Below are 23,710 nucleotides of genomic sequence, written 5' to 3'. Positions count from 1 at the left end.
GAAATATTTATTTTCAAATTTAATTCTCATTTCATTCTAAAACTGTGTATATCCACTCCGGAAATATCTGCTGAAGTCATTATTATTGCTTCTTGGTTATGAATACATAAAGAATCAGGTCACAGTAGTTCTATGTTAATTTTAATTTATCATTGTATTATTATACAGAGTTTAACAAAAATTTCAATTTTCTTTACATCGAGTGGTTTATAGTTAATTTTAATCGAGATTATATAAATTCTTTTATTACATTTCACATTTCATCCGCTCGCACTTCATAAACATGATTCACATAATTTAAATTACTCAGTACGGGTGTATCGAAGTTTATGGAAACGAAAAACGAAAACGAAAAAAAAAAAAAACGAAAGCTGAACGGAATGATTATTCAAATTAAAGATATTTAGTGTTGGAATCTTTAGTAAATGTTTTGTTTACACAGTCATAAGAGTCTCTAAGAGAGTTTAGTCTTTGACGCACAATGGCGAGTTAACACACAACTTATACGTTACACGTTGTTCCATGTTGAATTGTCAATTTCATTCAATGAAAAATTTGATTGCGTCTTTATAACGTTAAGTCGATTGATATGTGAGCTTCTTCGGCTTCTGCAGCTTTAATGGAGATGTCCATAAATTCAGTCAATGTATCAATCTGCGTTACAATGGAACCCTGTGCTCCGTTCAGAAAGCTCTGATGAGTTTCGTGATGCTGATACTGGTAGCTAGTATCTGAGTTGAACACGGACGCGGTCGATTGTGCACTGGCTTTGGTGTACATTTCAAATGGCATCTGCAATGGGTCAATGAATGACGAAGGTGATATTGTCGATGCTGGAGTTATAGCCGTCTGTGAAACATTACTATTATCATAATGTCCATGAGTGTATGAAAGCTCATTGTCGCTGTCGTCATCTGAACACAAGTCTATCACATCTACAGTAGTTGACTGATCGAACAGGGCGGTATCTGGCATGTCATCGGTATTCATCGACTCTTCACACCGATTTTGTGAGTTAAATGCCTCAATATCCTGGATAGATACTTTTGGCAGGTCTATCGTCACTGGTTTGCAAATTTTCAGTTCTTCACAATTTAAATTTAGGAACGCTTGCCGATACCCACGTTGAAAGTATTGTCGCCGGTGAAAATTATACCATCTGTACGTTTGGTCTTGTGGACGGCGATAGGTCACTGGTATGCGGTTGTATTTGTATGGCTTGATGCGAGTACTGATGCTTTCGCCAATGGTCAATGGTGGCGCACAACAATGTCGTTCGGTACGTTCCAATTTCTCTGCCACGTAACCGTGAGCCAAGTGTGTTTTGGACAACTTTAGCAGTTGCTGACCGGCTGGTGACGAAAACGGTACATTGCTACTTAAGATGATTTGACTACATCGAGGCATTCGTCGTTTTACACCGGATGAAGATTCCTCCATGTACTTCTTAATTGGCGTTTTTGGCGGAGTCGGTAACGGTAAGTTTGGATTTCCTAACGAAAAATTTTGCAAAAATATTGCTTGCTCTTTGAGCTGTTCGTGTGGTTCGTCGAGCGGATTCGTTAAAAATTCTTCGCCACAAAAAATTACGTCGTCATCTTCGTGACATGTCTTTTCATGTTCCTGAAAGTAAAACGAATAGGAACGAAATGTTAAAATTGTTGTAGCTGTCATAGATCAATTTTTGCATACTACTTACTTCATACGCTTCCTTGGTATACAGTTCAGCCTCACAATTATCACAGAGATAAATTTCGAAAACAGTTTCCACTGCATCAACCGTTTCTTCAATCATTTGGCTTTGTGAGTTGTTTTTCCTCGACGACAGCAACGTAATTTTGCTCATTTTGTTAACTGACCCTTGGTCATACAACTGTAATGGATGCAGAGGAGGTATGAGACTTAACCAATTTTTTGTCCTCTATGTGATCGATGACCAGACTTACCATATTCTCATTTCTGAATGTCGCCAACAGCTTGTTACTTGAACGTTCGAATAGAGACGTGGTGTCGTTGTAGTTACCAATAAAACGCAACGACTCGGGCTGGTAAGCGGCTAATTGATGGCAAAACCGGAGTAGAAATGTGTTGTTGTGGAAACGGTAACATATTTTAACGATTGACTTGAGCCTATCAAGCCATTCGGGCCCATATGTAGATGTTCGTAACGGTATTGAAAACGGTACAGTGTCGGGCCACCATTCTGGCTCACTGTATTCTGCATTAACAATCTGAACGTTGCCTAGTGAGCACTGAACCATGAACGGAATGAATCTTTCGAGTTGTGATTCGGTCATTTTCTCTAAGGAAGTCGGATAGCCCCCTGCGAACAGCAATGGCAGATTTGATACCAGGTTATGCCGAGTTGTTTCATTGGCCATTGCTTCTCTTCTGTTTTTAATCACAAAAATCTGGAAATAGAAGAAAAAGCATGAGGCTATCCACATTCGCTTTAAGTTCCGGCTTAAATTTTTCCGATATGACGCACATCAGACAGTGGAAAAGCTTTCAAGAGACGAAGAAAATAGCCACTTCTTAGACTATAGTGGCGTCGTAGTGCAATCAAAACACATTTGCTTCCGCAACATTTTGAGCTTTATATTCGCTCTTCATCACGCTATAATTAACTGAAATCGAATTACAAGTTACATACACTCGATGAAACGTTAATTCCAGCACATATTATGATCTGGTCGTATTTTTGGTTTATTTTTGTAATCTACATATTTCCTTTACCAAATGGAAACATAGATTCAGATAGACATAGATTTCGGATCCAGTCACGCGAACGTATCAAACAAAAAAGGAGAAAAAATCTAGTTCTTCATTTGTTGAACGAAATATGTGAATTGCAAAATACAGACTACAACAGCGTCCAAACCAGAAAACATGACGGAATTCACTTTTCTTCGCCTGCAAATCACCAAAAATAAATTTGGTTTTACCTATTTTCCAGTACAGACTACATAAATACAAAGCAAAAATTTAACTTTGACCAATTTCTTTGCACATACATATCACAGATGTTGTGATTTTCTTCTTCTCATAATATTTCAATGTCAACGCGCAGTTTGGTTCTAATGTCCATATGATCTTACTCGGTTCACTTTCATTTTAACAAACCAAGGTTCTGAAAGCAAAAACTAATCATTTCTACAGGCCGTTGCGTTGCGTTGCGATAATAGCACTACCGCGTACAACGCTTTAAAACCTAATAGAGGCGAATTTGTGAGAGAAAATATATGAAATTCTGTCACAGATTCGCCTCTCTCAGGTTTTTATGCGATAGAGAAGATTACGTGTTTGTGTTGTCTTGACCGTCTTGACTAGTGGGAGGTTACATATAGTAACAACAAATTCACAACCTCACTTTGAAGTTTAAACGAACAAATTTGTTTAAGATGCGGTTATGTTTGCTGTGGATGACGGTCGCTTGTTTTCGGCCTGTCGAAATTCGTTTTTACCGTATACGATGGAAGAAGCCTATGTGTCTTGGGCGATTGATTTTAGGCATTCTCGCGAGTTGCGTATGTAATCTTTCATGCAAATTGCCGAAAATCCGAGAAAAAAAATCCAAAATTGCCTTCATTTTCGGCCTCGAAGCATGAAATATTTGCGTATCTGTTTTGTATACGATTGCTTTTAGGCAATAGAGCAGTACTAGATTATACTGAAAACTACAAAAGCGCCATATTCAGCTATAGAAAAATTGCTGACAAGAACAAGTGGAGAAACCGTCAACAAACGACATGCTCCATTTCACTTAGGTGCCTAAAATCAGTTCGAAACAAATACGCAAAGAAGTTCATGTAAGAGGTCTAAACGTCTAAAAAACCTCGGCAGAGTAAAGTAAACCAGGCGAGAGCGCTTGATTTGAATAGGGACCTATCTAGTAGCCTTACTTTTTGTAAGTAAAATTATTTAATTTATGTCAGTGTTTATTTGAGTTCATTTTCAAACAAAGTGTTAGGTTCCTTATTTGACATTTGATCAAATGACAATGATCCGCTCCTGGTTGCTAGGAATCTCGCGCCGCGTCATTCACAATAATTCACATTTTGACATATTTTGTATAAGGAAGATGTCACTTTGTGAATTATTGTGAATGAAGCGGCGCGAGATTCCTCAACACCCCGCTCCTGCCTGGTTTATTTTACAAGCTTCAGAAAAACCCTCGTTTTCGACCTCAAAACACGAAAAATCCATAATAGTTTGTCTTTTTAGTTATTGATCTGAAAGAACAGGTTAAGACACTTATGACGGCGGGTGAAACACAAATCTTGACAATTAAGACATGAATCGTCATATAAAATTTTCCACACCTAGTTGGCGCTACAGGAAAATTTTGATTTCACCGCCTCAACCGCATCAACTCGAAAGTGTCATAACCTGTTCTTTCAGAACCTTGTCCGGGCCGACATTAGACATCATTGCAAATATCCACTAAGCGTTCAAATTTCAATGCCAGCCGATTTTGTGAGTGTCTGTTCTTTCATAACACATCAAGGAGATCAAGGACCTCAATTAACATATTCTATTCTATACTGTTATTCGCATAGAGTTACCCTCTACAACTCTATGGTTATTCGTGTTTCTCTTTCATTATACATACTATAGCTTCTAGTACACAATTTTCTTTAAACTAATAATAGTGGAAAACTGGTAATAAAAGATTTAGCATTTGACAGATGCACATTTGAAAACAAAAGGTATCGCGGTCTCAGCTGTCTGTCAGTGTCAGTGGTGCGATATTTTGTTCAAAAAAAGATTGGGTTGTCGTCAAGTTTGTGCATTTTTTGGAATATCGTATGGTTCTCTGTAAATTCGCCCTTACATTGAGGAAATCTTGATCGAGTTACATTAGCTTTGTAGTTAAAATAAAACGTAATGGCAGCAAATGATGGGTATGTTATTGATTGTTACATTTTTTTGTTTCTTAAAGTTATTAGTCCTTGAATTATGATTACATTTCGGTGTGTTTGATTAGAGTTATATACATATACAATGCTGCTGATATTTTATGTAATCTTTTTGTCGCAATGTCCCGAAATGAATTTTTATTATTTTACTTTGCCAAACAAAGAAAATTTGTTTTGCGAATCAAATCCACTTTGTTTATCAAGCATTAATCTAACGATTAAATCAGCAATAGCGAATAGACCGTTAATTCAACACTTCGATTGTTTGTCATCATGTCATCAAATAATCATAACCTTGAACTTTTCTTTTATCTACGCTTCATTCATCTTGTTTTTGGGTTAAATTTCTTTATCATTTGTAGTCAGTTTTCTTTTTTGTTCCGTTGTGTCTGTCGAACTTTTTATTTGCCGTCTGACGTGCTTTGTGTTACGTTTTCCTCTAACTATTTATTTTGGAAATTTCTCTCATTTCATGTTAACGAAATCAACATCGGTTGCAGTGTTCAGTAATTTCTTGGCATCGAAAAGTCTTTTTTGGTAATAAAAATCGTCGCCTGTGTGTGTGAAAATTAGTTGACTACGAAACGTTAATATGTCGTCGAACAAACCCTTAAGTCCAATAGAGTGAGTTGTTTTTTGTTTTACAGTCGAAACACACCAGTAGAAGACGTGTGATTTGTTATTAGTGCTTTTTATCATGAATTGTTGAATCTGTTATAGTCACTAGGGCTCTAATCATGTGTAAGTTTAATTCGTTTCCACTGTGAATGTACAAATTGTGTTTTTTCTTTGGTTGCTTACTGACGATTTTTTTTGTTTGGACAAAAAAGTTGCTCGAGGTAGAGGTCCGGAACATTGACATGGAGTTCTCTTATCCGTCAGATGCGACAGTTGATGGTGAAATAACTGGTTTCGTAATTTATTCCACTTCTTCACTTCTTGCAATTGTCCAATTTTATCTGACATCGACAACGACGACAAGAATGAGCTATGAGCTCTGGCTAATGTTCTCGTATATAGAAATATTGATAAAAAGTAGAGAAGTAATAGATTTTGTATTAAATGAAATAACAGATTTAATAATTTTGATTGCGATACGCCTGTCGTTTCCAAGAGAATATTGACTACGAAGTAACGGAGATGCAAAAAAGTTTCCCATGACACTGTCACATTTCACTAGCCAACTGCAACATCAAGCGACTATACGATCAATATGTCTTCGTGAAACCAATCCAACACCTCGACCAGCTTTTCGCCTATAACTTTAACTATTTTAAAAAGCAGACACTAACGTCTTGATAATCCTTTTTGTATCTATCCTTCCACAGTGAACTCAAGTCGCCAACCACTCACATCATCCAAGAAATATACGAAGTGCAAAATGCGCATGAAGCATTCGAAGCTGAATTGGAAAAGGCACTTGTAGCTCGCATCAATTATATTATCGTCGAGCCAGCTCGGCTGGGTGACGAGACTGCTCGCTGGATCACAGTAGGAAATTGTCTACACAAAACTGCTGTCGTTACTGGACTGGCGTCAATCGTGACGGGCACGTTATGGCCTGAACGGTTGGCTATGTGTGCGGCACCGTTGTGTGCTATATCAGTATTTTGTACGGGATTATACACCGTCAGTTGGAATTACGATCCTTGTTGTCAATATCAGGTAAGACATGAACTCACAAAATATTTCAGATTTGCATCCTGGTCCTGGGTCATAAAAATCATGTGTCACGTGTAGTTACGTGTTGGCTATTTGATGAGCTATTCAATATGTGATTATGTTCTCGATTATAACTCATCGGATTATGCGGTCTTCGCGCTAGCGGAGGACATACATGTTCTAAAAAGTTGTTTTTTGATTTTTGTGAGGGTAACATTGCTAAAGAGCGTAAAATCTTTGGAGCTACTCAACCAATTTTCTTATGCGAACGCTACAGGCTTGTTCGACATTTCATTCGATTGATAAATGTTTTATTGATAAATCGATAAATATCGACTAATAATAGGTACATTTCGACTGATAATTCCATAAATATCAACTTCCAGAGATATGATAGTTACGCCCACTAGTAATGTTGTCCTCGATCTTATCCGAAAATTTTTGTTACATTTTTCGTGGTTACATAAGAACGGATGTTAAGAAAATTACATCCCCCACTACTCCATCCTCCACAACATCGACAATTTTTGCTTGAAAATCGTCGAATTTTGTTTTTGTCTAAATTTAATGAAAACTGATCTTTTCAGGTGGAACGTGACACCAAGAAACTGTCCAAAGTACCAAATCTCAACAATTTCTCATCGCCAGTAGTCCTAGTCTTTAGTTCTAATAACAAAGCTAAGTATCTGCATCGAAGTGTGACGCTGCTGTCTGCAGCATTTTGTGCATGGAAAATATTCGAGGCGCTGAAATAATAATAATGAACACGGATAGAGATTTTAGAATTGCACCGGCTAAGCATAAAAAAATGAAATTGCCGAACAAGAAGAATACTTGTAGAGATTATGGGCTAGGCGATGAATGGAAGTGTGAAGTGAAATTTTACATAAAATATAAAATCGGTAAACAATTCGCTAAAATGGCAATACTAAATAATTATAGGCATAAACCGGAACCGTGTTTATTGAGGAAAGCTAAAGTGAGAAGAAAAATAATTGTTAAAGTTTGTTAGTAGTTGACGCAAGTCGTTTATAGGCTGAAATATATAGTAATTAATTGTCTTATGTTTCGTTGCTCAAAAGTATAATGAGAATAGTGAGCCCAATAACTACGCCCATACTTTACATTTTCTTGCATTTTTGTAGAAATATTTTCTTTTTGTTTAAACATTTTTTTACAGAAACCGAAAATTGTAATTTTTCATTTTTGAACCATAGGCTTCGGTAATATCACAAATGCTAAAAAATTAATTTTCTTTTTAGTTTGTGTTTAGTAAATTGATCAAAAAATCATGTTCGGACGACTCGATTTATTTTGTATGTTTAGAATTTAAGTGATTTAAAGCACAAGCGGAATTTTGTTGTAGTAAAGTTCATTTGAAATTACAAAATAAACGAAGTGTTTAATTCTCCTGAGAGAACAGGCAAGCAGGTCTTCTGAACGATAAGAAAACGATGGGTTAAATTTTAAAGAAAGTCCGGAAAGTCTTGAAATGGTTGTACCAGCTGTCCCAAAAGTTCATAGGTTCCACAAGGTTTTCGTTATTGTTGTTTTTAAAAAGTTTCCACGACGTTACGTAAAGTGACCGAGTATAGTAATAGTTCATGACAAGGGATAAAAAGTTGAAACGTCGAGGTTTCGTGTGAAGTTTGTTGTTCCCGAGGCGAAGCCGAAGTCAACCATCACACGAAAACGTGACTTCATTTTTTATCCCGAGTTTTGTAATGCATTTTATATGTCTCTGTGTGGTAAGACTAACATTATGCATCAGCTCGGAGAGGGAGTTTGGGTTCATCTGTGCATCGACACATAAATGTTGGATCCCATGAATTACATCTAGTTAACGGGTTTTAATTCAATTAATGTTTGATCCTAGTGAACGATTCACTCTGTTTGTAAGTCTTCTTCAATAAAGACCATTTTTCTAAACGTGCGAGTTTTCCTTCGGAATAAGTTGAAAACCAACAATAAAAAATTATAAGCACCTATGTCCAAATGTTTATTTTGACGAGTTGGATTATGATCCGCGCCTTCGGCTTAGGACGAGGCTTAGGATCACAATCACCAAAGTCTCCCAAAGGCAATCGGGAGTCATTATTCGCTTATATTGAACCATAGAGGTAGACTACCTAGAGGAATTATGACTCGAAATTCATTGAAAATTATATCACACACACCACTAAAACGAAAACGTCATCTTTAGTATTCTTTTGACATTTTGAGTCCCTTTACTTTTGACATTAAGAGTCCCTCTTATGTCTTTACAGGAAGTACACATTTAAACATATGATTTTTCATTTTATTTTGTCAGTTTGTTCTATTGAAAGGGGCCCTTGTATTGAACTCTAGCAAAAGAAACCTGCCACCGATTTTCTCCACGTTAACATTGTGCAAACGCGAGAAGTTAAATACATGAAGATGAATCTACAAAAATTTTGAATTGCCCCATAAAAGCGAGTAAGATAAATATTTTTCAAAGTCGTAAGAACGAGAAGGATACAAAATTCCAAGTTACTGTCACAACACAACACAAATGGTAACCTTTAAACTAATTTTAAAATCCCCACGAAACAGCAACTACACAACTTTACCGCTAGATAGCAGCATCGAAAAAATGCAATGAAATGACATTGACATATCGACGCACAACAAAAAAGACGCATCGAGACGATGGAGACGATGTCGTAGAGTTTTCTTCAGTTGATTTAGTTTTTCTTTTGATTTATTTTTTTCATTTGTTTAGAAGTTTTGTTTCTTATTGTGTTGGCCACAAATAACATCGTCATAAACAGTGTTTTGTGCTCTAGTGAATTTACTGATTGTGTTTGTCGTATTGTTGGTCGATTTCGGTAAGTCCATTTTTGTTTTTGTTTATTTGTCACTTTCGCATTGAAATATTTAAATATTTATTGACCTGAAGATGATGGTTAGTTGGTCCTAGAAGCCGATTCTATTTGAACCTTTTCCTACCGCAGCGATGATAAATTCCGAACCGTTTTATGATTGTAAAGCCATTTTGTGGTAACAACCACTTGTTGCTTTATTATTATTATTTTCACTCCGGACATACTGTCCTGCTATGCTATACTGTCGTGTTCATGTAGAATGTAGATGCATGTTCACAATAACTTGTTCTACTGAAATCTAGTTGATCGAACATGGTAATATTGGGAGTAAGATATTAAAGGTTTGCAATTTGCCTTACATTAGCATGTCAGCTTAGCCGGGTAAAGTATCTTAATAGAAGATATTAAGAGTGTATTATGAGTTCAATTAATTGATTGTAATTCTAACTCCGCAGATCTGCTATCATATACGTCTTTGAGTCGAATACACCATTATTCTATGAAACATCGAAATGAAATACCAAAACTTATCAATGTGGTATGTGTATCATGTATCAGGGCATATTATTGGCAATACAACTATAATGCTGAAAAATCCGAACAAATCGAAACAAATCTGAAAAAATTTCAAAAAAGTTCCCGAATTTTGTTGGAAATGTTTTTCAACATTTTTCAGAATTTTGAGAATTAAAAGTCCCAAAAATAGGCCCTGTCATGCATACCGTGTGAATATGCTCTCAACTAACTTCGTGAATGTTTGAAATTTAATAAGTTTGAAGCGTTACAGTCAAAGTCAAAATTCAATACAGTTGCAGTGTTGCGAATATTCTTTTTATTTTGAAGCGACAAAAATGTGTTCCGTTGATACAGATATCCATATCTGAGTCTTTTGAAAAATTTTATTCGGCTGGTCCTCAGCATTATTTGGTAATGATTGATTCTATAGTTACCTATTTCTTTTAATTTGACTGAAACGAACAGAAGTAAACTTATAAAATAACTCTGAATCCTAAGATTCATTGATACATCGATGACCTTCTTAACTTTTCAATAAAAATCATTAAGAGCGACTTGTGAACTAATTGTCCTAGTTTGTAGTTGGTTTTCTTTGCAGTACTAACCTTCTAGGAAAGCTGCAATTTAATGTATTCAGCAAATGACTGAATACATTGAATGTATGGTATAACTTATCACGAGCTTTCGAGTATTAGTCAACTATTGTAACATAGATGGAGCCACCTACCTCAAAACAAGGTGATAAACGAAATATTTTAAATTTGAATTTGTCGTTTGAAAATCAAGCGAAAACAAATATAGAAATTTGTACCAAACGAACAAAAAGAAACGGCAATAAAACGACGCAGTGTCAAGCCAAACCGCTTAAAAGACAAATTTCATCTACTTTCATCTACTTTCACCTTTGGTCGTTTTTCATTCTATCTTACGGCAATTCCAAGCTACGAATGTCTTCTATGATGACTGTATCATGTAGCTTATGTTGAATGTGTAGTTGCTTTTATTTGGCTATAAATTCTTGAAAATTTGACATTTTTACTCTATTACTACTACTTTCTGTCCCGCCTCTACCGTTTAGTGCCTTCTTTTTTCACTCTTAGCTGTTATCAGACTCGTTTCGGATTCATTCCAAAATCATTTAAATCATTGTCTGTGATTTCGCGCATGGTATTCGCTATACCTCTTTCCTCTTTTACAGCTTACTAATCCTTTGAATAAATAACGCTCAATTATAGTTCTCTTTATGAACATCATAATGGCGTAGAAATGATTGAAATTGGCTTTTACCAACGTGAGATTATTTTTGAAAATTTAGGAAAATGTAAATATTTCTGCAGTCTCTTACATTGACAAAGTTAATCATATTCTAGTTCCTTTTATTTCGCAATTAATCTCACCGCATGTGCATCTGTCCCGCTGTGCCAATGTAGTCATTCTCTAACTACTTAACCAGAACATTATGTGGTGATGTAACGCATTGTACTTGTACTTTCATGTTCAAAATAATTAAATTCAACAACAAAAAAATGTTAAAATAAACAAAACAATTAAAACAAACTAAACGAATAAACATTAACATCAACGACTCGGAAAACACTAACTCCTACTCGAATAAAAGAAACTCTGAAGATTCAGAAACGGAAAATTAAAACCGAGTCATTCTGTACCATCTTCACGCTTCAATCAATTGAATCAGATCTTGTTTAACATAACTTATTACGATGCTAACCGCAATTTGACCTACTATTAAATTATTATTATATAAATGTGCTTTAAAGTATACTGAAAACTTTGTGTGCACATGCATAATGGCTCTTAAAAATTTATAGAAAATATCAAACAACACTTGCTCGGTTTTATTAGTAGCGCCAGGAAGAGAATATTTCATGTCGAGAAACGGTTTTCCGGTTGATGTACTTTTTGCATTTAAATAAAAATGTAATTTCTGTTGTTGGATGATGTTGTTTAACTAATTTATTTTAATTTCACTGTTAGTTTAATTAGAGATTATGAATTTAAATGTGACACAAAAACACAATATGCATAACATGTACAGCATGTTGGTGCGCTGGTGAACTTTTATAGTCAAGCACAAATACGATTCTCTGAGCGGATGATAACAGCAAATTTTGAACGAAAACAATTGACTCTAATTTTTCGCATAAATGTCGTCTTGTAAACATTTGATTTGTTTTAGTTTTACAAAAGAACTTCAATGATGCTGTGAAGTTTCATTGAGGTGCCTAACATTTCACCATCTCAAACATTTTGTACACATAACATTACACGATCCTCTCAAACAGTAGAAATTGGTTACTTATGTGACGATTTGCTTGCCGTTTATTAAAAGGTTAAGAATCTTCAAAGGTATCCTTGACCCGGAAGAGTATTTTATCAAATTTTTTTAAATCAATTTTTAATTGAAACAACCTTCTGCTCTGTCCTAAAATCTATATACAATAAATTGGATTAAAATTATGGAATTCATTAGACAGAATGTTTCTAGCAGTAATACTTCCAAAAAGGAAAAAAAAGAAGAGAAAAAAAAACAAATAATTCAAAAATAAAATTGAAATGGTCTGTTCAAATATTAATTAACTCAACGAAACGAGCACAGCATCTACAACTTCAATACATAGAGCCGACACACCAAAAAATATATTCCGTGAAAGTTGCATCCAATATACTCTAAAATTCATTAAAAATAACAGAAAAAGTAAAATAAAAACATTTTCGCTGGAAAAAAATCCAGACATTGCGCGAGGGTGTTGTAATATTGATCCATTCTGAATGTTGTAGAATACTGGACGCTTCTCCCCTTATATTTATATATTCAAGCCTAATTTAAATCATCGCCCGCAGCCACCCAATTCTCAAACCATCAAACACACAATCATTTTGAAGCGGCCTCTATACTCTATGGGGTCTACAATACACCCACCATTTGAACTTCAATCTCGTTCCACAGCGAAATATACCACCGTTATCACCCACGACCACCCTCTCTACATATATCCCGATTGAGAATATATACACAATACAGAGAACAGAAAAAAATATGAACGGAATCGTCGTGGCCGTCGTCATCACCATCGTATTCTATAGCACAGGATTTGTTACTGGGAATTCCCGCGATGTTGTTCGCATAAAGAGAGAGAAAAGCAGCAACAACAGCAACCCAAAAACAGAGTATGATATCCGCGAAATGTAGAAAATCCCTCATTGCAAATCGAGTGTACATGTACGTACATATATACACAGCAAAATACACCGTCATCGGGATGAGGAGGTCAACGAAAAGCGTTTCTCATTCCAATTGTTTTGGAATATCAAGTGAACAGAGTACGTGGATGTATTAAAATACGAACGGAGAAGGTATCGACTAACGTCATCGGTGAGCCCACCACATATGAGAGCCTAGAGGGTTATAGTAGGTCTATTCGTGCGAAAAGTACAGTACAGTGCAACGATACATTAGATATTTTATATGCGTGGTATATGAATATATATATAGAGTCACATGAGTTTCGTAATATCATTTCGTGTACATCGCAATCTCACGTATGATAGAGACATTGGGTGAGCACGGGTTGCTTTTTGAATGATGGCAAGGGATGCGATATGTGGCTGATGGTTTATATATCTGCTGATGGAATGGGGTGGCTAAATGCTATATTTTGTATGAAAAAAATGCTATGCTTCGTAAACGCAATGTACACAGCTGAGTTGGAGATGTAGATTTTTTCGCGAATTCACTCAAACCAAAATAAAATGTTGGAAAAAAACACGAAAATGTTCGTTCATCGAACGGAGCCGCACATTTGGCGCGGGGGGCCTTTTTTCGATTTATATTTTTTGTTTGCAATTTTTATTTTATTTTTTTGTAATATTTTATTTTATGTTTTTTTATATCTAAAATACGAAATAACACAATGGCTGGTGTGCACAGTATGTATGATTTGTAGGAATGAGAATTTTCAGCCATGATGGTGAAGTGGACGGAGGATGTTTTTTAATATTTTCAACAAAAGGAAGCGGGAGAATTGAATGAATATTTATGGAAAAATGCTAAAAAACAGGACAATTTTTTATGAATATATTATTAATGAATGCTGAAAATATATGCTCAGGGTAAAAAGAGAGAGACAAAATAAATTATTAAGTCGCTTGGTATGAGATTTTTTTAAAATAACGCCTTTTATCGGTTTTCAGTTTGGGTGAATTTTTGCATGAACATTGGTGGTTTGAGATAAATTTTGTGCAGGGACAGATTTGCTTATCAAGTGTTGTTATCAGATTCTGTTAGTTAGCATTGAGTTGGGCTTAAAGGCAACTTGATGAAAGTGGAAAGGACAAAACTCCCTTTACTATTTTCGTGATTCTTTCAAGCAATAAATGGTCTTTATAAATGTACCGAACATATCTGTTGCATCGGCACACGGGACTGTTATAAGACGAAACAGTGTCTTATTTTAAACTAGCGTTCAACAAGATCCTTTCACAAACAATAGAAATTGTTAGGCCCACTATTGAGTGTACTTAATATTATTTATTAGCCTGACCTTCTTTTCTGCTACTGCACTTAGAAAAATAGGATGCTATAGAACGCCAAAACACTTCACAAAATATAATTTGTAAATTGTTACGGCAATACATGTATTTTGCAAGGATGGTGCCATAGTTGGCTTCGTGAACTCTGCCGACGCTTTTTATTTTATTTTAAACGGAATGGAATCTCGAAGAACAGATCTGGCAATCATTTGTCTTTAGCCTTCAACTAAAATTATTTATTTTCGATTCCCGTGTCAGACAATTCCACATAGAATTTCTCTAACGATTATATCACATTGGTAGCTTCCAAAAATTCACTCAAGCTTCATAATTTTGATTAGTACAGTGTATTTGGTGGCTGCAACGATGTACACACTGTATGACTCGTATGATGTAACTAAAATACGATTAGTTTGTAGGCATATATCTAGCCTAGATTTAGGCGAGATATCAATAGATTAAGGAATTTGTTTATGTATTACCCGTTGACAAGTGTATCGCCACCAGTTTTTGGTTGGTTTTGATTTTTATTTTTTTCACGTTGCCACACGTTCAAGATATTTTAATTGGAAGGTTACGCTGATCGCTTGGTGAAAAAGGACTTCACCTAGCACAAATTACAGACCTACATATGTTTGACATTGCAATGTGGGCAACACTTAATTTAAAAACCCACCGAAACCCCGTGCTTCCATCTTGATAAAAAAAACACATACCGAACGAGCCAATCTTAATCTATTAATCAGATAACTTTCCTCAGATCATATTTACATACTTCGGAAGTCACGGTTGTCCAGACTGCGCTTGTTGTGGGCCGTAAAGGTTGTCAGTGAGGTATATAAATGAACAAACCAAAACATTAATAAGTGGCACCGAGTTTACGAGGGCGATTGCCACTCATGGAAAGATGCCTTTATGTATTAACTTTGAAGAATTTAAAGAGGTGTTATTATATTTTTAAAAGCAATGCCACATGGACAGGACCAAACACGGCATTACAGACTTTAATCAAAATTTACTACTTTAAACAAAGTGTTGAGTCAAGATTAGGTCATTTAGGTACGAAAGGGGCGATTCGTCTTTATATATAAAACGACATTTTATATTATTGATTCATAGGAGGTAAATAAGGATATGATTATTAGCAACTATCGAAAAGAAACATTTAAAATTATCGCTCTATATGCCCGCACTCAATGTTAATATAATCTAATCACCCCACGATTCCATTTAATGATCAACAACAACCTTAATTACAAAGTGCACTTTCCTACCCAACCTCATTTTCATTCCTCACCCAGTTCCTTTCCACGGCTATCAAAATCGATAATAACAATATACTTACTTGAAAAAAAAAATAATAAAAAAAAACTTAACTAAACAAAACAATTTCAATTCAAATAATAAAATGTGTTCTGAAATTGTTTCCTTCCAATAAAAGTGAATTTAAAAAAAAAGTCTGATTACAGTACATGTATGACGATGGGGCGTTTGAATATTAATGCTAGAAATAATAAAATAAAAATATGAAAAAATGAAACCATTTCATTTACACTGCAGGGAATCTTTAGCCGCACAACCCTCTTCAAATCGGTACGATAATGCGATATAATATTTGTGTGATGATGAAGTTGTGGAAAGTGTATGGTGTGGTGTGTATATTAGCCCTACTCACGTTAAAAAAATGTGGTTCAGATCCTTCGGAGGAATGTCGATTTCGTTTCATTATCGGACACTAAACAATTCTCTAGAACATCATAATTGACAAAGAATTGTTTCTGAGTCGCGCAACGCAATCGAAAATGCATGCGTTTCTATGCGTTACCATGCGTTTCTATGCGTTTTCATGTAAACTTTGAATGCGTTGCGCGACTCAGAAACAATTTTTTGTCAATTATGATGTTCTAGAGAATTGTTTAGTGTCCGATAATGAAACGAAATCGACATTCCTCCGAACGATCTGAACCACATTTTTTTAACGTGAATAGGGCTAGTGTATATATGTGGAAAATAGAATAGGGTTGAAAGTTTTAATTTTATATTCTAGACCAACAATACATTAATTATGTTCAATGCCTAAGCAAAGTTTTTTTTTATTTTAAATGAAATTAAAAATGTTTTCCATGTTAGAAACATTTTTACGACTTTGGCTGATAAACTATGTAAAAAGCAGCATTTGTTTGAATTTAAATTTAAGTATCTGAGTACTAAGATATTCAGGAATTTTCTGTACATATCAGCAATGTCTCCGTTTGTACACTGATTCGGACAGTAATTCAGGAGTCTTACCTCAACTAAATCATTTACATTAAATGGTTGGACTACATTTGCATTCTCCGATCCATAAATTTAATTAATGTTTTGTTATCCAGTCGACAAATACAAAAAAGAGGAATCGGTCTTCCGTACACAGTTAGTCCACTGAATGGTTAGAGTTAGAAATGTAATTTGGAATGATTAATACGAAATATTCTGTAAATAACAACCGCACACAGTCAAGCAGCACAAAGTTCAATGAATATAATATGTTAGATACGAATGAAATTTGATGCAATTATTTATAGGATTGGACTGGGACATGTTACGATTATAATTATTACCTTATCTTATAGTAACAGCTCCATCTGTATGTACGGTATTAATTCAAATAAATGTGTATTTATACACATATAGGATGTGTTCATTAGTGGTAATGTTGTAGCGCTCTAACCATTCATATACAAACGAAGTTGATATTCGGAAATAATTGCAATGGTATAATGAATGACCAATGTTGCTCATCATAGAGACGAAACATAGAGAAAACATCAAATCCACCATCGACCATTCAACTGTATTCGACAATTTCCCACACATTATTTAACAAATTTCTCCTGTTTAAATTGTACAATATTTCTGAGCAAATATACTAAGCGAAATTTTGCTGCCACACAGACTGGTTCATCGTACTTTTGTGATTATTCGAGCAAATTAATTGTTAGAAAAGAACGAAAGTTTAAAAAAAAAAACTATTTTGCAACAGCAAAACTACTCCTCTGTTGTATACCTCTACACATTTATAATAAATAATGTTGTACGGAAAGTATACAGAAACTGCAGATGCTACAATAAACTTAAAACAGTAGCTTGTTATTTGTGCCCCATTGAATAATATACCATCATAACGTCGAAAATATTATGATATTCAAATTATTGTTGCTATAAGACATTACAAAATAATGTATTTACTGGACAGAAGCAAGAAAATCGGCCACGATTTCATGCTCGTCGTGTGTGATCATTGTATGCAGCAATAAAAAATTTAACACAGCTCCGCATCCGTATACCAACTGTAGGCGACTGTGAACAATTTTCATCTAATGATAGTAAGTTTAAGTTATATCTGGTCTTTAGGGTCGAGACAAATTCATAAGATTGAATTTTCAATTGTTAACATTTTTGTAAATACAATACCATTTTTTCACATAAGTTCGACCCTGTCCATTCGGCGCTCATCGGAATAAATCAGAATAGGGTCATTGTATGAAACGAGTCAACTGATCCGCTTTGATCGCATCTTTCTTCCTATTCCTCCATACGGACGTTTTTATTCAAAATTTACGCATACGTGAAAATATCAGTGATTCATACAGTGCAAGACTGGCAATATACTGATAATTCGATACGATTCCCGAAGTTCCTTTTGCGTTTTTTATGAAAAGGGGGACTTTTTCGAATTTTACGACTCTTTTCTCAATGGGCGTGTTGGTAGCCAATCCGTCCGGCACTGGATTCATAAGGATCAAGCAAGGAACATTTGTCTTAAAAGATGTCAAAATACAGAACATCAGGCTTTCCCCGGTATATGTAATGTTTATTCCAATTGAGTTACAAACAAATTTTTTCGTCTATTTTGAGCACGATACCGTCCTCCACGGGTCTTGAAGACATTTTTTATCTTTAGTTTTAAGTTTATGCACGATCCATATGTACGTAAAACAACCCGTTAAAAATAAAAGACAATTTTTTTTTTTTTTTTTTTATCGATGGAGAACCTAATTATAAGACATTTTGTCTCGTATCATATGCCAAAAAAAGTTAAAACTTTTTAGACCCGTACGAAGTACTGGGGTCTTATAGGTTTACGCATACGTTTGTAACACGTCGAATTGGACTCCCTGAGTAAGGGGAAACCTATTGTGGTTGTCTAGAGATGCCAAATCCGCGAAAAAAAAATGTCCGTCTGTCCGTCTGTCTGTCTGCACGATAACTTGAGTAAAACGCATCCGATTTTGAAAATTCTTTTTTTTCCCGTTTGGTAATGTCAAAAGACAGGCTAAGTTCGAAGATGAGTGATTTTGGATCGACCCCTCCCGAGCTGTGGCCCAATAAGTGCTTTACGGTTTTTCGAAGATATCTCAGGACATTCAAACGTTACACTTGTAAGTGATACGTCAAATAAAAGTTATTTACAATACCGATCGACAAAAAAAAAGTTTATGGAAATCGGATGACCGACTCGTGAGTTAGACCCCTTGGTGTGGAACAGGCACAGGGCGGCAAGCAGTTTTTGCTTGTAGGTCGGCCAAATTTGAACATATTTCGTTCGTTTTAGCTTTATTAGATAGGTATTGACCGTACCAATCGGGGAAAAAAAAGTTTTTTCCGCAGCGTGAGCTAGGTCTCTTGGAGTGAGCTCTTATCTGGCTACTCGGCCGTACAGTGAACGTGGAGTATTTTGTCAATATCTCGAGTAAATTTTGACCGAATTTCATGATTTTTTTTTTGTTTGAAAGGTATTAACGAATGTAAAGCGTCGGTACTATTTTCGGTTTCCTAACAAAATGGCTGCCGGCGGCCATATTGGCTTTTATTAAAAGTGATATAAAGTGGGAAAAATGATGCTTAGAGAGTTTCTGTTAACATGGAAATAATGTGTTAAGTGTGAGGGGTTTCAGGGATTACATATATGGACATCTATATATACCTATATACAGCTATATTGAGCTATGTACAGGCATATAGAGCTATATAATAGCATATTCCTCTGTGAAATGTTTATTTACAGTGAAATATAGGTAAATATAGCGGTATATAGCTGTTTAAATAGGAATTTATGAAATTTGACTTCGTACGGGGCCTGGCAATTTAATTGTATATGATAACAAGGGGCAAAGAGTGGATAATGTAAGTGATTTAAAAGGAAGAATAGTTTTTCAGCAGAGAAGAAAATGAAGTAAGAGAAATGAAGAGTTTCACATTAAAGGCTTTTGAAACGAATAGGTGTTTCGTACGGGTCGGCGTTAGCTATGTTTTTATAAATCATTTTGAAAGTAACTGAAAACACGAAAATTCGAATCGAAATACAAAAATTTTTGATGACATACTGTATTTCTATTCGAATTTTCGAGTTTTTAGTGACTTTTAAAATGATTTATAAAAAAAGTTTTAACTTTTTTTTGCATATGATACGAGACAAAGTGTCTTTTAATTAGGTTCTCCATCGATAAAAAAAAAAATTGTTTGTAACTCAATTACCACAATTAACACTATAACATCATACCTTTTCCTGTTGTGGCACAATATAGCAGGTCAGATTTTTTTTGTCCTCGTCGACATAAAATGACAAATGAACTGAACAATATTGGAAGTCTTAAGACGAATTTATTGAGCTCATATTTAACTAAAATAAATTAAACTTGCCTAAAATATCTACTAAAGTATCAATATTTTCAAGTGAAGATAATGATAATGCGTTTACCTCCCACTAGACTGCAAAATATGATATGTTATTTTTTGTAAGGTATTTTCTAACTTTTGTTATCGCTCTACTTGCCTATGTCTCGCTGCGACGAGAAACGACTATACGTACGACAACGACGACAGCAAAAACAAGCGACAAACTTTGGATATTGCAGCCTTACATAAAAATGTATGTGACGAAAATTAAAGTGCTAGATTTCACCCCAGCGAAACAATAATTCTTGAAATTTATAAACTAAATGCCAGCAATAACAACATCCAACTAATTAATTGAAGTACTAGATTTTGCATCGACTCTAAATTCATTGATCAAAAGAAGTTACAGTCTAAAAAGCATACGGTTGATATGTTTGTCGTCTCTGAAAGATTAAAATTTTGAAATAAATCCATCAACAAACTAAACTAAATTCATTACACGCACATTTAACTAGAAGAAAAGTATTCCTCAACTTTTATTTCTGCTTCAGCACTTCTTATTTACGGGCTTTAAATGCACGTATAAACTGTTCGCACATCGTATACACTATAGTATCAAACGTTATAATAGTCGCGTGAACCGAACACACACACAATAATATCCATCATACAGATCCATTGAAATGAATGAAAAAATCCAAATGAATGAGATATGCTTTCAACCAAAAAATCACCTAGGCGAAAGTATATGGATTTTTTTTCTATGGTGCTGGAGCATGTATCAATTGATGGATTTAGCCTTTTTTTATTTTGCACAATTTCAAAATATCTGATTTTATACATTTTTTAAGTGCAAAAATGGCGGTTATTGAAGTACGTCTGATATTCACATTTTTTTTTCGAACTCAAAATATGCGTGTGATTTAAAAAGTGGAGAACATTATAAGTTGCACATTTTTTCAAGAGGGTTTTATATCATTGAAAATGAAATGCATTTGCAGTTGAAAAGTAACAGTAGACTGCGGTTACAGTTACCCATTTTCATTATAAACCATTTGATATTCGATAATTTTCTGAATTAAATGATTCGATTTTAATGGACAAGAAATCACATTGGGTCAATAAAATTAATGTTAATTTTTTATATTTTTCTTTCATTTTTTTAAAACTACTACGAACATCTCTGCAGAAAAATCATACGAAATAATTTCCTACCATTACTTTAGACTGCAAAAAAAATCCTATCTCTAGGTAATAATTTTTCTTTTAAAATTTATTCACGTAAATTGAAATAACTCGGCGAAATTATTGCACAACATGTAGAAGGAAGAGAAAGATCATTAAGTGGATGTCATAATTTAGTATAAAAAATATTCGAACCAAACGAAATTTAAGTACTTTATGGTAAATTATGAGTTTTTCGATTACATATAATGGTAATGTATGAATATAATGACTTGTTTTTTGAGCGATAAAGGGAAAATTTGTGGCTAATATCACCAATAAACATGCGTTATTAACTGTTGTTTTTTTTTAGGATAACATAATTTTATAACAAAATTATTTTCGAATATCTTAAAAACGTCCAACGTCTGTATATACGGTTGCGATATGTAAATCATTTATATTGTATGTATAATAAGCTTTGCGAACAAAAGTATGACTTATTATTAATTAAAAATTGGGATGCAGATGCATGATGCAATTCTTTTTTTGAATTCGCAATTTAAATAATATTAATATTGCGTCGTCTTGTTTTAATTGACTTTCGAATTTTAATTACCGATTGCAGATTAAAGATGAGAGAGGAGGAGAGATAGATAGCTTTGGTGGATATGAGTAGTTCGAGGTTTCATTGACATTTGAATGGATGAGTTCAAATTTTGGGTTTTTTTATGGACGTAATGGTTTCCCAACGGATCGTATAAAATTGATTTATTGTCAAAAGTTCTACAGCTGGGGTCAGACATTTTTTGCAAGTAGCATGTAATGTAGAGGAAAACGTACCAACTGGGGCATGCAATCGATACAAAATTCTATGTTACTTCTACAGTAACCTGTAAGGATTCGATAAAAATCATATGAACTTTTAATTGAATTAAAAGCTGAGATGCTCGACGTGAGAAGAGCACGCACGAGTGTAAATAGCCTCAATACGAACAACACACACTCTACGGATAATAGCGGCAGAGTCAAAATGACCCAAAATTATATCGGCTAAATTTGAAGTTTTTGGACAAAATGATGTATGGACGACTTGTTCATTATCAAAAATAAGGGACACCTTCCATACATCACTTTTCGATTGGACCACAGGAACCACCTGGAACCACTTGCAAAAATCAAGCAAAATTTCAACTCTGCCGCTATTATCCGTAGAGTGTGTGTTGTTTGTATTGAGGCTATTTACACGAGTGCTACTTCTTGAACACTTTTAACATTTCCAATGAAATTAGGTTTTCCCAAAGATTTTCTTTGCAAAGAATTGACATTTTGGCTGAAGAGCTGAAGAAAGCACACGAAATCATCATGTCGAATAAAAAAAATTGCCTGCTCTCACTCTCTGGGCTACTTTCATTTACCAATGTTCTGGCTTTATACTATTCAAACCTAAAAAATAAGCAATTGGGAATGAATAGAATATTATTCATAGAATGACCTTTCACGGAATTCACGGAAGGTTGTAATCTTAAGAATCATCATTTTAGCATTAATCATTTAAATTAACAAACAAATAAATAAAAAAACAGGAAATTAACCACTTTGTTAACGAATAATAATAATTATAAAAAAAGCAAAAATGTTCTTTCGTTATCATCGCCAATCTCCTCTCCTACCAACCAAACGTAGTATACACCATTCACGTTTTGTAGAAATAGATAAATCGCATTTTTTTCCATTTTTCCTTTTATTTATTTAACGATATACAACGGTGATTGTTCCAGTTAGCATGCAATAAATATTTTAACAAATTTGTATGATGTTATTGCATGCCAACAAATCATATTTTTCACAGATTTAATTATTGATACCAATTGACTAGGTACCATCAAAAAAAAAGATCGTTGTCAACAATTACTGACAAATTTTCAGTTTTCTTGAGGTTTGAGGTCTGAAACATTCTCAAAATTCAATTTCCCCAAAGAAAATCTGATAAAATCGAAGAAATAGCCATAAAATACCATCAAATCTATTACTTCTTTTGTTTGACGTGTCGCTCTTTAAATATTTGAGACAAAATCTTTGATTTCATTACTTTTAACAAACAAAAGAACTCTAACCATGTGTTTTAATCGACTGTGTCGATAATATGGATAGCCGTTGATGTTCTTTATACGATTTTATAAAACAATACTTATAATGTTATGAAATTTCAGACAAACAGCAGAAAATAGCTGTGTCCATTTTAATCGAAAATCAATAAATAAAATTCTTTTTTCTTTTCAATAAAAACATTTTTTATTTCGTTTTTCTTTTTTTTATATAAATTTGCATTTTATATACCATACGTACGGCGGAATTATTGTATGCGGTCAGAATATTGTTCAGTTATATGCT

The 23,710-nt window shown here is 34.4% G+C and overlaps 3 protein-coding genes across 9 annotated transcripts in view; 2 read left to right on the top strand and 1 right to left on the bottom strand.

Moving 5' to 3' along the window:
* Positions 1–121: 121 nt before the first annotated feature.
* On the bottom strand, positions 122–3,079 carry LOC119073494. Of its 6 annotated transcripts, none has more exons than XM_037179003.1 (5): positions 2,904–3,056; positions 2,489–2,627; positions 1,947–2,411; positions 1,700–1,873; positions 122–1,623 (listed from the first exon to the last, which is right to left on the bottom strand). In XM_037179003.1, the coding sequence occupies exons 3-5, from the start codon at positions 2,379–2,381 to the stop codon at positions 568–570; spliced, it is 1,665 nt and encodes a 554-aa protein (XP_037034898.1). In that variant the 5' UTR covers positions 2,382–2,411; positions 2,489–2,627; positions 2,904–3,056; the 3' UTR covers positions 122–567. The 6 variants fall into 6 exon arrangements, with proteins under 6 accessions (XP_037034898.1, XP_037034899.1, XP_037034897.1 ...); XM_037179004.1 differs by having other exon boundaries at positions 2,946–3,056; XM_037179002.1 differs by lacking the exon at positions 2,489–2,627 and having other exon boundaries at positions 2,950–3,079.
* A 1,629-nt stretch (positions 3,080–4,708) lies between these two features.
* On the top strand, positions 4,709–7,975 carry LOC119073658 (transmembrane protein 11 homolog, mitochondrial). Of its 2 annotated transcripts, XM_037179261.1 has the most exons (4): positions 4,709–4,904; positions 5,420–5,543; positions 6,248–6,584; positions 7,169–7,975. In XM_037179261.1, exons 2-4 carry the CDS (start codon positions 5,512–5,514, stop codon positions 7,334–7,336), a joined length of 537 nt encoding a protein of 178 aa, XP_037035156.1. In that variant the 5' UTR covers positions 4,709–4,904; positions 5,420–5,511; the 3' UTR covers positions 7,337–7,975. The 2 variants fall into 2 exon arrangements, with proteins under 2 accessions (XP_037035156.1, XP_037035157.1); XM_037179262.1 differs by lacking the exon at positions 5,420–5,543 and having other exon boundaries at positions 4,710–4,904.
* Positions 7,976–9,210: 1,235 nt separating this feature from the next.
* Positions 9,211–23,710, top strand: part of LOC119073558 (protein jim lovell-like) — a 53,687-nt gene continuing 39,187 nt past the window's right edge. Inside the window, exon 1 of the mRNA XM_037179114.1 lies at positions 9,211–9,430. The gene's annotated coding sequence lies outside the window, so the exon portion shown is untranslated. The remainder of the gene's footprint in view (positions 9,431–23,710) is intronic.

This window comes from Bradysia coprophila, unplaced genomic scaffold (assembly GCF_014529535.1).
Source record: "Bradysia coprophila strain Holo2 unplaced genomic scaffold, BU_Bcop_v1 contig_138, whole genome shotgun sequence".
NCBI lineage: Eukaryota > Metazoa > Arthropoda > Insecta > Diptera > Sciaridae > Bradysia > Bradysia coprophila.
The sequence above is the reverse complement of the archived record's forward strand: the minus strand, read 5'-3'. Positions and strand labels throughout refer to the sequence as shown.